Here is a 15,135-nt window from a genome sequence, read left to right on the forward strand (position 1 = left end):
TTTGTGGAATAGGATACCTTGGCAGCAGCCATGTTAATGCATGTTCATTGCTTTGGAAGTGATTGTACCTGACTTTCTACTTTCTAATGTAATCCTTATATTACCCTAACACAAAATCGGCAATTAAATGACTAGATTTACCCATAAACCAAGAAACTGATATTAATCTTAAACACTGCTGACTAAATATCCATAGCCATTATTGGCCAAAGTCTGATAGTACGGAGCTCTGTAGCCACCCTCATTTGAGTTTTGTTTATTTATTGTATTTATAAAGCGCCAACATATTACGCAGCACTGTTGAAGTTGCCAGCCCCAGCTTGGCAGTCGTGGCCTGATAGGCGGTTGCTGATCTGGGGCGGGCCTCTGCAACATAGGTGGGTGCGGCCACAGAGCTCGGAACTTCTCAGGTTCGGGTATTGATTGACAGGGGTGGGTGAGCTATTTACTACTCGATTCTCTGTTAAGGCTCTTTCACACTACACAACACAGGCGAAAAAAAAATTCCTGCATGCGCTTCCATCGCAATGCTATAAAGAGTGGTGCAACACAATAGATCCCAACAGCAAATGTGTGTATCGTTCGATAAAATGTTACCGCGCATTGTTAAATCACAATCTGCAGTAACTAATAGCTGCACTGTGAACGGTAAACATGAAAGTCTATGGACTTTCATGTTACCATGTGAATTGAACACACTGCAGTGCATTGTAATTGACACAGCACTGCACACAGTGGGAATGACCTCTTAGGGCAGTATAGGCTTCTATGAGAATTGCATTCATTATAATGTTATCTTCACTTCAGGTACTGTTTAATGCTGAACACCAAATTGTTAAACTTAATCTAATTATCTGCCTATCTAATAAATCTTTCAAATGCAGCTGTTATTGGTATGTTAGATGCCTAGCTTTGTTTAATCGTGTTGATGATACTGTTACTATTGCTCTAGTAATTTAATCAGTATTACTACTATTAATCAGAAAGCACCATGTACACCTGGTGCAGTACTCTGCATCATAAAACTGATTCCTTCAGTCTGTTTCTTGTTACTTATAGCCATTCTTGACGTGGTTTTGTATTTGTTCCTTTATTAGTGGAGGTTATAATTAACAGCTACTGCTCATTATGCTTGCTCAGCATTACAGAGCTCTGTTAACTATGGCATTGGCCTAATGATAAAATATTTAGGAAACTTCCTGGTCTCCTTCTCCCCAATGGAAAGGTGGTTCACTAGAATGGAACAGTATGCAGTGGTGACCTTCTGTAAGAAAAGTTTAATACCTGCAGTATGTGGTGAACTATATGCCTGCAAAATGAGTGCTGCACTAATTTTGATTGACTACACATTAACAGGTGTAATTATTTATATAATGCATGGCTCTCTGCTTTGCATTAATATCTTCTGCAGTCAGTTATATTAGGTGACAGGTAAGTTACTGTTACATGTTGAAATATCACTGTTCTCTCTGTAGTTTATTTACTATATCATTTTAGCTTTTAAAGTAGTGTGCAATATTATATCTTACCTATTTTTGTTTGTTTTTGACAGAAGCTGCAGATCTCTCTCAGTACAGGGCCAGGGGCCTGTCGAAAATAGAGGGGATTGAACGCTGGAAGCTGCCCACCTAAGGGGCACTGGCGTCTTACACTCTTCCCTCGAAAAGGTCTTGTACTGAAGAGGCAGTTTTTGGGTCTGCATCTCCAACCCCCTAATCCTCCCATTTCCACATTGGGGTGCAAAATCTGTGCTTCCCAGCCTGAGCACCAAGATTGAACAACAAGCTTTCTCCTTATAGTACCTGGTTTGAATTTCATGCCTTACTTTATAGACGGACCACCTTTCTAGAAGGGAGATCACCTGGTGCTTCCCACTATGCTATGTGCTAAGTAGCTGTGGGAAAGTCCCAAACCATGGAAGACTTTGGGAAGTCTATTGCTGATGAGGCAGAATAATAGATCCTTATGCTGTTTTTCTTCAGACATCTGTGACTTCCTTGGGTTCTATATATTAGCCCCTCACTAAAATACAACCTGCTAATTTTATGCAAGGTATGTTTCACATCCTCTGTATTTATGACAGCCATTAATGTGTAAGGCCATTTATGATAGTGTAATATCCAATTTGACATCCACCCCATCAAACTGGATAGACCCAGATTATTGCCTGACCCCAACCTTGCATGTTTTCACTCTCTCCACCCAACCAGATCCCACCCACCCCCCGGATTCACTCCCCTTAAATGCTGGATTTTCTGTACATTGTTTCTACATATCTTTGCTGTTAAATGGGGTAGATGCACCAGATGACGTAATCTGCAGCAAAGTGATCTTCCTGTAATAAGAAACAGACTTTAACTGAGCCATCATTTTGCTCTTCCTTATAATAGTATGCTAGAAGTAAGAAACTGTTGCTTATTCTTCACAGTTTTGTTAACTGTTCATAACAGATGGTAAGCTTTGAAGGCTGTTCATTAACAGGCTGTCTGCCGTTGAAGCTAGTGGCTTTTCCACAGAAGCATCTAGCCAAGCCAGTGCATGTGTTGGGACCTCTTGCTGCGCCTGGACCAATGATGCATGCTCCCTATTCTGATGGTCCTGTGATCATGGATCAAGGTGGTAAGACCGCAATATGCCAAAAGGATGGGATTGGCGACCACTGGTTCTCCACCTTGCTGAGGGAGTGTGCATCGGTCCGGACAGAAGCTGACCTGAAGATGAATCCCATAAAGTAGCTCACCTTAAATTTATTTTTTGTCTGTGTTCTCTTATCTAATGGTTTTCTCCACTGATATGGTTACAGTTTTGGTATGCTATTTAAATTATTTTTCCCTTTTCATACCTAGTCTATGGAACTGTTTTTTTTTTTTTTGGGGGGGGGGGGGGGGGGGTTGCTTAAGAGAGAATATGTGCTGCATTATGTTTTAGCTATAGTCCTTTCTAAATGCCTATTAAACATTGCATTTGATGTAGCTCACTGGAGCCAGTATCTACTCAGTAAAGAATCTTTCAGCAAGGCTCCAGGATTGACTACTGAGCACGTCACAAGTGGCTTCTGCTGTCAAGTGCTTAACCCAACAAGAGGAAAGTGCAATACTTATGTAAACCTTTCATTTTCATTTCACTGGAGCTGGCCCATTGGATAGACTTTCCCAATATACATAGCTAGCTGTTTCAAAGCACTCTCCATTCTTTCACAAACCCACCCTCCACATTTTGATGGTAAGTGTGCAGCCTATTATCATATAGTTATCTACAGTGCATCTGGAAAGTATTCACAGTGCATCACTTTTTCCACATTTTCTTTTATTACAACCTTATTCCAAAATGGATTATATTCATTTTTTCCTCCGAATTACACACACAACGCCCCAAAATGACAACTGAAAAAAGTTTACTTGAGGTTTTGGCAAATTTATTAAAAATAAAATAAACAAACCCTGAGAAATTACATTTACATATGTGATTCACCGCCTTTTCCCAATTCCTTGTCAATACACTTTTAGCAGCAATTACAGTCTTTATTTAATATGATGCCACAAAGCTTAGCACATCTATCCTTGGCCAGTTTTGCTCATTTTTCTTTGGAGCACCTCTCTAGCTCCGTCAGGTTGGATGGGAAGCGTTGGTGCACAGCCATTTAAAATCTCTCTAGAGATGTTCAATTGGATTCAAGTTAGGTCTCTGGCTGCGCCACTCAAGGACGTGGGGTTCTCCTACAGCCACTCCTTTGATATTTTGGCTATGTGCTTAGGGTTTTTAACCTGCTGAAAGATAAACCCTTTTCCCCAGTCTGAGTTTAAGAGCGCTCTGGATCAGGTTTTCATTCAGGCTGTCTCTACATTACTATAGTCATCTTTACCTTTATCCTGACTAGTCTCCCAGTTTCTGCTTCTGAAAAACATCCCCACAGCATGATGCTGCCACCACCATGCTTCACTGTAGGGATGGTAATGGTCTGGTGAGGAGCGTTGCCTGGGTTCCTCCAAACATGATGCCTGGCATTCACACCGACAGAGGCGCTCTTACCAGAACCTGACCTTTGAATGTGTTTCTCCGATCTCGATTGCCTGATGAAGCGGGATGTTTGCCCGTGAAACGCGTTGCATGTACCTGGAGAATCCCCAATAAAAACTCTGTTGTTTATTGACTGCTCATTGGCTGGTCTTTACCTGAGGGAGGTGAGTCCACCTACATCCCTCCTTTTAAACGGTTTTTAATTATTTTATCCTTGCTGGCGCCTCTGTTTTGTTCAATTATTTCAATTCACACCAACAAGTTCAATCTTTGTCTCATCAGACCAAAAAATGTTGTTTTTCATGGTCTGAGATGCCCTTCAGGTGCCTTTTGGCAAACTTCAGGTCGGGTGCCATGTGCCTTTTACTAAGGAGTAGCTTCCATCTGGCCACTCTAGTATACAGGCCTGATTGGTGGATTGCTGCAGAGATGGTTGTCCTTCTGGAAGGGTCTCCTCTTTCCACAAAGGACCTCTGGAGCTCTGACAGAGTGACCATCGGGTTCTTGGTCACCTCCCTGACTAAGGCCTTCTCTCCTAATCATTCAGTTTAAATTGCTGGCCAGCTCTAGGAAGAGTCCTGGTGATTTTGAAAGTTTTCCACTTATGGATGATGAGGGCCACTGTGTTCATGGGGAACTTTAATGCAGCAGAATATTTTATGTAACCTTCCCTAGATTTATGCTTCAAGACAATCCTGTCTCGGCGGTCTACAGGCAATACCTTTGAATTCATGCTTGATTTGTGCTCTGTCATGAACTGTCAACTGTGGGACCTTGTGGGAACTGTGGGTATAGACAAGTGTGTGCCTTTACAAATCCTGTCCAATCAACTGAATTTACCACAGGTGGACTCTAATTAAGCTGCAAAAACATCTCAAGGATGATCAGAGAAAACCTGAAGGCAGAAATCAGAAGGCACCTGAGCTCATTTTTGAGCTTCATGGCAAAAACTGTGAATGCTTGTATACACATGCTTTCTCCTTTTTTGTATTTTTAATATATTTGCCAAAACCTCAAGTAAACGTTGTTGTTTTTTTTATGTCATTATGGGGTGTGTAGAATTCTGAGACAAAAAATGAATTTAATTCATTTTTGAATAAGGCTACAGCCATACATAACATAACATGTGGTGCGCTGTGAATACTTTCTGGGTGCACTGTATGTTGCAGAACCAATAAAGAGATTGCTATAACTAACCAAGTGCAGAAAACTTCTGACAATCGGCACTGAAAATAAAGGCTTCCACAAGGGTGTGAAAAACCATAAGCATTAGCCATTAAAGGGGTGCAACCAAGGTAAAAAGCTGCTAAGCCACCACATAGGCAATAACTATACAACCATCTGGTTATTGCTAGGTATAACAGCACCTACATTTCAAGAGATAAGACTAAAACTACAAACACTAAACGACTAGGTAGAAAAGCCACAACACCACTACGAACAGAAACCATTAAACCATCATAGACATTATAAGAGTCCGTGACCACTACATCACAAGGGTGGATGATGGGGACTAGCAATTGCACCAGTAGGGAGTTGACCAGGGCAATACTGGCCAATTCACAGAGCTATTACAAGAATTAATACCCAATAAGCATGTAGGGAAGTTACCAGAAACAATAGCAACTAATCCTCTAGGGTCATTACCAAAGACTGTAGCCACCAACTTCTGAAGACCTGACCAAGAATAATATCCACTACCCTGCCAGGAACAGTAGCCGCTACCACCATGTCCCAAAAAAGTTGACCACTAAACCATCGTGAATATTGGCTACATTAACTCTAGGAATGTTACCAGGGACAGCACTCACTAAATTCCAGAATAGTTACCAGGGACATTAGGTGCAAAGGCTTTAGGGCTATAACCAGATTCAGATATTGGCTAAGACATTAGTAAGGAATGAAACATCCATGAATATTAAGAGAAACAGTAAGCACAAAATTCACAATACTAGAGATGTTAGTGCACCAATCACAAACATTACCACAGAGAGGTAGAAAATGTGATCCTTTACACAGCAGTAATAACATATAAGCAGAAAGAGACCTGCCTCGATCAGCTTACAGTCCAAAGGGCATAAGGGGTAGAATGAATAGTAGGGGCGGAGCTGTGCACAAGAAGGTGGCCAGTGGCTATCTGAGGGTCTAGAAGAGATTGTATGCTTCTCTGAAGAGATACGTTTTCAGATTCCAGAGTTTTCAGAGATAGAGTAGGTGAGTGCAGTGGTGTGCCGAAATTTTGCATAAGCAAAATTTCGCATAAAAATTTGCAATTATGCATCGTAAATGTAATGCAAAATTTCAGATAAAATTGTAATTTGGTATGTAATAGTAATATTTCATAATTTCACGTAATTTTTCGCGTAATTTTCACGAAATTTTTCATAATTTTGTGCCGACTTTAGAGGTTAATACAGGTAGTCCCCGGTTTACGAACGCCCGACTTACAAACAACCCGCCGATACAAACGCTGCGACCATAGCTCCGCCCCATCGCAATGTCACGCCGCCGGGGACTACTTCTTCTGCGCTGTTTTAAATGCAGAGTAAGCGCAGCGGAAGGTAAATAGAGGACATCTCACCTGATCCTCGGCGGTAGAAGGTCCCATTGTGGTGCCCGGAAGCTGCGCAGCCCAGCCTCTCGCTCTGTCCACTGTTCCCCGGCGGCTTCTTATGCGTCCCATAATGACGCAATGAGGAGAAGCCCCCTAATGGCAGCACCTGCTAATGCGTCATTATGTGAAGCCGCCCAGGGAACCGTGGACGGAGAGAGAGGACGGGCTGCGCAGCTTCCGGGCACCACGATGGGACCTTCTACCGCTGAGGATCAGGTGAGATGTCCTCTATTTACCTTCCGCTGCACTTACTCTGCACTTAAAACGGGGGCAAAGGTGGCTGTCCCGACTTAAGGACAGATTCAGGTTAAGAACGAGCGGACAGTCCCTATCTCGTTCGTTAACCGAGAACTACCTGTACATGCTATTGCTACATATCTTAAAGAGGAACTGTAACGACAAAACGTCCCCTGGGGGGGTACTCACCTCGGGTGGGAGAAGCCTCCGGATCCTAATGAGGCTTCCCACGCCGTCCTCCATCCCTCAGGGGTCTCGCTGCAGCCCTCCGTGCAGCGGTGACGTCAATATTTACCTTCCCGGCTCCTGCGCAGGCGCTCTGACGGCTGTCAGCTCCGAAGTAGGCGGAAATACCCGATCGCCGTCGGGTCTGCTCTACTGCGCAGGCGCAAGTTTCCGGCGCCTGCGCAGTAGAGTGGACCCGACGGAGATCGGGTATTTCCGTCTATTTCTGTGCCGAAAGCAGCCACAGCGCCCCCGCTGGAGCCAGCAAAGGTTAATATTGAAGCTACAGTCGGCTCTGTCGCCGGCTGTTCGGAGGGCTGCAGCGAGACCCCTGTGGGACAGAGGACGGCGTGGGAAGCCTCATTAGGATCCGGAGGCTTCCCCCACCCGAGGTGAGTACCCCCAGGGGAGGTTTTTGATGTTACAGAGTCTCTTTAAGCAGAATAGTGGGTACAACTCACAAAACTTATAAGTTTTTGAGAAAATCGATTTTAAAATGCAAAGAAAAATGTTTATTTTAAAAGGTCAGTTTAAAAAACATTTTTTCTTAGCATTTTTAAAATCTAGTTTCTCAAAAACTATATGGTCTTTTTGGAAAAATGTTTTGACTTGTACCCACTATTCTCCTTAAAGAGTAACTGTCAGGCTGCAAAAGCTAATTTAAACCTCTATTCTCCTGTGTTAAACAGTTTAGAAGGAAGCCAAAAAGGCAATACTGAAGTTAAAAATCTCTCTTAGTTTTGATGTGTGCTGAACTGCAAGGATGTTAGACACAAGCTCTTAAGAAGCCGAGAGCCGCATACCATACAGCAAAGCATTCTGGGGCCCTCCCCTCGGCTGCTAGTGATAAGTTACAGGGCTCCTGTTACAAAAGCAGCAGCTCACAACACTGAAAAAACTCCCTGCAGAGTACACTGCAGGAGTCCGCTATTGTTCCTAGCCACATGGCTAATTAATATTCACTGCACAGTAGTGTTATTCATTACCAGCGTTTGTGAGAGTGGAATCATCAGGAAGCAGGCAGGACATGACGACACATTAGGCTTCATAGGAGACAGACAAACATGGAACCTGCCATGAGCTGTCAGGAACATCATTCTCTGCAAATACTATATAAAAATTCTGTGAAATCCAAACGTGGACAGTGAAATGCATATGTAATGTAAGTACAGCCAATGTTTAGCTACTGATATATGTGTTTATTTTCTCTGAGACCCTGTACCTAACAGCTCCTCTTTAACATACATAGCAATTTTGGTGTCAATAGCATGTATGGGGGCTTTACTAATCACTGCTAAAGTCAGCATAAAATTATGCAAAAATTACGCAAAGTTTTATGCAAAATTACGAATGACTATGCAAAATCAATTGAATTTGCAAATCGTAATTATGTACAGGCGTAATTGCAAAAATTCACGCTAAATTCATGCTAAAACGATCATCACTGGGTGAGTGACAAACAGATTCAGGAAGGGCGTTCCAGAGAAATAGTAAATAATTGTTTTATGCGAGAATGAGAAGAGGTGACTAAAGGGGAAAATGTTGTTAGAGTGTAGATGATGTGCAGGTCGGTATTTAGGTAGATAGGAAAACTATCAAAGCTGATGCCTCCTCCACCTCTCAGAGGAGCAGTATAGGGAAGAAAAATAGTTAAAGGGGAACTTCAGCCTAAACAAACATTCTGTCATTAAGTTACATTAGTTATGTTAATTAAAATAGGTAATATAATCTCTTACCCACCCTGTTTTAAAAGAACAGGCAAATCTTTGTGATTTCATGGGGGCAGCCATCTTTTTGGTTGAAAGGAGGTGACGGAGAGCATGAGACACAGTTCCAACTGTCCTGTGTCCTGATCACCCCTCCCAGCTGCGCGCACTAGGCTTTAAATCTCAAATTTAAAAAAAACAACAATTTGCACCAAAATAGAAGAAGAAAAACAACATCAGAAATCCCATCATGCTTTGCCCAGCATCAAGAATGCCTGGGCAGTTTTTTTCTGTGCAGCTAAAAAATGAGGCTTGGGTAAGAAAAAAAAAAGTTCTGATGCCGTGAAACAAACACCAAGCCTTTTCAGTGCTGCCGAGTAGAGTTTTAGTCTGGAGGTTCACTTTAATGTCATTTTTTTTCTTCTGTTATCTTTATCAATTTAAACAGGGTCCCTTTGAACTAGAGTTAGGATTGAGGAGCAGAAGATGCCATCTGTGGCAGGGGTCGCCAGTATTTGTAATAGTTTGTGTGGAATTGTAAAATCTGTACGCTTCCTCACCGTTGTTTGAAAACCGCATTTGTGGGGCAGCTGGAGTGTATGAGGAGTGAGAGACAACCTCTCTCGTTGCCTCGGTCCTGTAGAGACCGCGTCCAGTGCACTTAGGATCGTTCAATTGGCTGTCTGACGTTGCTTAGCAACAGCAAACAGCGCCCTCTGGAGGCTAGTGGAAGACTTATTGGTGGGATGGCAGATGGACTCCTGCTGGCAGCCTTTGTGGATTGTGATTTTCCACAGAGGTTGCCTGCGGGAGTTCATCTGTCTGCCCACCAACAAACTTCCTGTGGCCACCATGGAAGACGGTTCTTGCTGTTGCTAAGCAACAATGACAATGATTATTAGCTGCTTGCTTGTTTCTGGTTCGACGTGCCCTCGACGCCGCTCCGGAGGCTCTCGGTCTTCTCCGGTGGCTCACACGACCAGGCCAGCTTTCAGGTCGGGCTCTTTGGATCCAGGCTGTTCTGCGCAGGCGCAGTACAGTCCGTAGGAGGTCCGATGACATCAGCGCGACTGCGTGAGACGCACGTTGGAGCGCAAGGAGAAGCCCGACCAGGAAGCCGGCCTGGCCAGGTCGGGTGAGCCACCGGAGAAGACCGGGAGCCTCCGGAGCGGCGTCGAGGGATTAGTATTTTTATTTTTTAAACAACTCCGTGAATCTTTCCTTTAAAAAGTAGATTTAAATATAAAATAAAACTGTCTTATATCTTAAAAAGGTCATTTTAGGAGGAGGAGGATATACAATTGTTTATTTCATTAGTTCATTTTCCTTTAAGGATTGAAATTTTGCAGCGCTATTTTTCCAAGCACTTTTTGAAGGAATGTGGGTTTTTGCACATTATTATTATTATTAATTAGTATTAAATAGCACTGACCTCTTCTGCAGCATTTTACAGAGTGTATAGTCTTGTCACTAACTGTCCCTCAGAGGAACTCACAATCTAATCCCTACCATAGTCTAGTGTCCCTGCCATAGTCACTTGTCCTTCATTGTCTAGGGCCAGTTCTTTGGGAAAGTCAGTATGTTTTTGTCATGTGGCGGAAAACCAAAGTGCCTGGAGGAATCCAACGCAGACATGGGAACAACATATGATCTACATGCAGCTAGTGTCCTGGCTGGGATTTGAACCGAGTACCCAGACATCCATTTAAAGCAAAATTGCTCTGAAAAAGCTGCATGCAGTGCATTTGCGATTTTTAAACAAATGGCAACCCTGCTGTGGGAACATCCTTGTATGGTAAAACTGAATAATAGCTTTGCTGATCACTGGCAAGCACATCACAATCACCCCTAATGTAAATCAGCCTGTAGGACTTTGAAGGTAAAAGTTAGAATCTTAAAATATATCCTTTGTGTGATAGCCAGCCAGTGAAGGAACTAAGAGAACATTAGAGGAGCCAGAGGAAAGATGGATGAGTCATGCCGCAAAGTTCTGATGGACTAAAGCGGAGCCGGCCAGTTATCGGGTAGGCCAGGGGTAGGCAACCCGTGGCTCCAGAGCCGCATGCGGCTCTTTTTCACCTTTGCCGCGGCTCGTAGGCCGTGGCTCAGGTAGTGTGTGTCAGTGGCTGCGGCGCGCGTGTGACGTGTGCTGCCGCTGGCCGGCAGCCTATCAGAGAGGCCGCCGGACCGGTGCAGTGCGGGGCTTAGGGCGCCCATTTTCCCGTAGCCCTGCAGTGTAATGCAGGCAGGACGTGACGTCGGGAAGGAAGAGGATCGTGGGAGTTGCGCGCCACAAGGAGGTCGGGACAGGAGGAGATCGTGACAGGAGGTCTTCTGACTAGGTGAGTAAATGGGGTTTTCTTTTCATATCTGCTGAAAGATTGTGCATATTGGGGTCAGATCTGCTGAAGGATTGTGCATATTGGGGTCAGATCTGCTAACGATTTGTGCATATTGGGGTCATATCTGCTAACAATTTGTGCATATTGGGGTCATATCTGCTAACGATTTGTGCATATTGGGGTCATATCTGATCCTGTATATAGCATTAAGGTAAGAAACAATATATGCAGTGCTAGATTTGTTTTATAATGGTTTTGCGGCTCCCAGTTTTTTTATCTTTTCGGAAACGGGTCCAAGTGGCTCTTTATGTCTTAAAGGTTGCAGACCCCTGGGGTAGGTCCTAGTGAAGGGAGTTGCAGTAAATAAGACATGAGACCATCTTAATATATTCTACTAAACATGACCTTTCAACCTGTGCAGTGTCCAGAGCACTTTAGGAACTAGACAAGATAAATAACATTTATATCGCGCTTTTCTCCTGGCGGACTCAAAGCGCCAACTACCAGGTATAGGTAAATTACGTGTACACTCTCATAACTAGGCAATTAAATTATAAGTGTTGTTAAAACCTTTACCCTTCTATAATTAAGTGCAGATGTAAAGTTATATCTACTTTTATTAAGTTATTTTAAAAACTGTCTTGTATCTGTATCTAACTTTTTTTTTTTTTTTTTGTCCCTCTACTGATGTGTTCTTTTTCCAAACATATCTATTTTTCTGATCAATGAACAGACGTAGAAGATATCAAGTTCGTCATTAACTATGATTACCCAAATAGTTCAGAAGATTATGTTCACCGAATTGGACGGACAGCCCGTAGCACAAATAAGGGTACAGCTTATACCTTTTTCACACCTGGAAATCTGAAGCAAGCTCGTGAGCTGGTGAAAGTTTTACAAGAGGCTAATCAGACTATAAATCCTAAACTCATGCAGTTGGTTGATCATGGCCGCGGCGGTGGAGGAGGTGAGTGTTTTGTTTGTTTATAATGCGGCAACCTGAAACTTATGGGAATTCACATTAAAGTTGTTTAATAGAAATTGGTGCATTCTTCTTGTTTATATGTTAATTTCTTAACCCATTTCAATTTACCCATAAATTTTGCTGTAACATTGGGGGCTCACTGCCTCATTCTCTAACCCCTTGTGTGTCCTCCCCTACTGTCCCTCTACCCTCTAGATTGTAATCTCGCAAGGGCAGGGACTTCCTAGTAGTGTTTCCTATTCTGCTGTAAGTTTGGGGTACATGTTTGCATCATTGTTTGATTGAGTCTTTCTTCTCTAAGTTGGTGTATTCTCCTTTGTTAAATCGTCTTTTTATAAAAAAAAAAAAGTAACATACAGCCGGTTTTCATATAAGTAACAAAAGACAGCTAAAGGTAGTAAAACACAGAGAAAGAACAAGATTTTATAGCTAACATTATGCTCAGTCATATCACAGAATTAAATAGTTAATTCTTGTTGCATTTTTTTCACCTATCTGCTGTCTTTTTCATCTCAGGCTTGGTTGGGGTTTCAAAATATTCTGCAGTTTCTTGTTCAAAGAAAAGATTCATACCTTTGCACCAGTCATCAAACAGTAGGGCATATGGTTTCAACCAATTGGTAACAACTTGTTTTTGAGCTATCAAAGTGTTGATCGCTAATACGTTTTTGAGAGCACCACGGAGTCATCCATTTGAATACAGTGGGATGCAAAAGTTTGTTTAACCTCCTTAGCGGTAACCCCGTGTGTGACACGGGGTAAGCCGCCGGAGGGTGCCGCTCAGGCCCTGCTGGGCCGATTTTCATAATTTTTTTTTTGCTGGACGCAGCTAGCACTTTGCTAGCTGCGCCAGCACCCCGATCGCCGCCGCCGCGCGCCCGATCGCCGCTATCCGGTGCGGCGCGCGCCCCCCCCAGACCCCTGCGCTGCCTGGCCAATCAGTGCCAGGCAGCGCCAAGGGGTGGATCGGGTCTCCCAATGACGTCCCGAGGTCGGTGACGTCATCCCGCTCCGTCGCCATGGCGACGGGGGAAGCCCTCCAGGAAATCCCGTTCTTTGAACGGGATTTCCTGATCGCCGGAGGCGATCGGCGGGGCTGGGGGGATGCCGCTGAGCAGCGGCTATCATGTAGCGAGCCCTGGGCTCTCTACATGATTTAAAAAAAAAAAAAAAACTGCTGCGCTGCCCCCTGGCGGTATTTTTCATACCGCCAAGGGGGTTAAATAAAATTGATTCCAAAACCTTTAGAACTAATTATTGGGACTCAAATTGCCTTGGTAAGCTCAGTGACCCCTGACCTACATACACAGGTGAATCCAATTATGAAAGAGAGTATTTAAGGCGGTCAATTTTAAGTGTATTATTTATTAATGTATTGTATTTATAAAGTGCCAACATATTACGCAGCGCTGGACAATAAATAGGGATACATACAATATTTAGGGGTGACATACAGCAAAATGACAATACCTGAATACAAGAAAGACCAGATCATGCAGCACAGTATGAGTACAAGGTAATGCTTAGTCACTGGAGGGGAGCATGGAGATTAGGCAAGTTAGGTTCACTCAGATGCATAGCATGGGTTCACAGTAATGGAGGTGCATGATCAGGTAGGACACAAAAGGAGGAGGACCCTAACCAAATCTAGAGGGAGGTAGGGGACCAGAGTTCAGCTGTGGGTTTAGAGTACTTGTGAGGGGTAGTAGGCCAGAGTGAAAAGGTGAGTTTTGAGGGCTTTCTTGAAGATGTTGAAGGAGAGGGCTGCCCTAATGGGTGGAGGTAGGGAGTTCCATAGTGTTGGAGCAGCTCTTGAGAAGTCCTGGAGGCGTGCATGGGACTGGGAGATGCGGGGGGTGGTTAGGCGAAGTTCATTGGAAGAGCGGAGTGTGCGGCTAGGTGTGTACCTCTGAGTAAGATCGGAAATGTAGGTTGGACAGGTTTTGTGGACAGATTTGTAGGTCAGACACAGTATCTTGAATCTGATTCTGGACTGGATAGGAAGCCAGTGGAGGGATTCAAGGAGGGGATCCGCCGTGGTGGAGCGATGGGAGCAGTGGATAATTCTGGCTGCCACGTTCATGATGGACTGCAGTGGGGCTGTTCGGGTCATAGGGAGACCAGACAGCAGGGCATTGCAGTAGTCAAGGTGGGAAATTATGAGGGCATGGATGAGGAGTTTGGTGGTGGCAGAGGTCAGGAAAGGGCGAATCTTACAGATGTTACGAAGGTGGAAGTTGCAGGACTTTGTGAGGTTTTGGATGTGGGGAGTGAAGGAGAGTGCGGAGTCCAGGTTGACACCCAGGCAGTTTTAATTTTAATTTTCTCTGAAGAGTAGCAACATGGGGGTGTCAAAACAACTCTCAAATGACCTGAAGATGAAGATTGATCACCATCATAGTTTAGGGGAAGGATACAGAAAGCTGTCTCAAGAGATTTCAGCTGTCTGTTTTCACAGTTAGGAACATATTGAAGAAATGGAAGACCACAGGCTCAGTTCAAGTTAAGGCTCAAAGTGGCAGACCAAGAAAAATCTTGGATAGTCAGAAGCGACGAATGGTGAGAACAGTCACTCAACCCAGAGACTAGAACCAAACACCTACAACATCATCTTGCTACAGATGGAGTCACTGTGCATCGTTCAACCATTCAGTACACTGTACACAAGGAAATGCAGTATGCGAGAGTGATGCAGAGGAAGCCTTTTCTCCACCCACAGCACAAACAGAGCCGCGTGAGGTATGCTAAAGCACATTTGGACAAGCCAGCTTCATTTTGGAATAAGGTGCTGTGGACTGATGAAACTAAAATTTAGTTATTTGGGCATAACAAGGGTCATTATGCATTGAGGAACAACAACACATCATTCCAAGAAAAACACCTGCTACCTACAGTAAAATGTGGTGGTGGTTCCATCCAGGGCTGCCTACAGCACATGATTGACAGGAGAGCAGGGAGGGGCCTTGTTCATTCTAGGGCCCTGTGGACACAGAATCACACAAACTGGGC

General features: G+C 43.8%; 2 protein-coding genes across 6 annotated transcripts in view; one reads left to right on the forward strand and one right to left on the reverse strand.

Moving 5' to 3' along the window:
• HSD17B7 (hydroxysteroid 17-beta dehydrogenase 7) overlaps positions 1-15,135 on the reverse strand; it is a 1,040,537-nt gene that overhangs the window by 492,952 nt on the left and 532,450 nt on the right. The gene's annotated exons all lie outside the window — the stretch shown is intronic.
• The window catches only part of LOC137532751 (probable ATP-dependent RNA helicase DDX17), a 603,576-nt gene continuing 589,980 nt past the window's right edge, over positions 1,540-15,135 (forward strand). Inside the window, exons 1-2 of one of the 2 annotated variants that reach the window (XR_011023980.1) lie at positions 1,540-1,667; positions 11,875-12,108. Coding sequence is in view for 1 of the 2 variants with exons in the window: in XM_068253610.1 (XP_068109711.1) it covers positions 2,046-2,052; positions 11,875-12,108 (241 nt within the window). In the remaining variant the exon portion in view is untranslated. Of the gene's footprint in view, positions 2,053-11,874; positions 12,109-15,135 lie in introns of both variants that reach the window. The other variant, XM_068253610.1, reaches the window with a different exon arrangement.

Source organism: Hyperolius riggenbachi, chromosome 9 (genome assembly GCF_040937935.1).
Source record: "Hyperolius riggenbachi isolate aHypRig1 chromosome 9, aHypRig1.pri, whole genome shotgun sequence".
NCBI lineage: Eukaryota > Metazoa > Chordata > Amphibia > Anura > Hyperoliidae > Hyperolius > Hyperolius riggenbachi.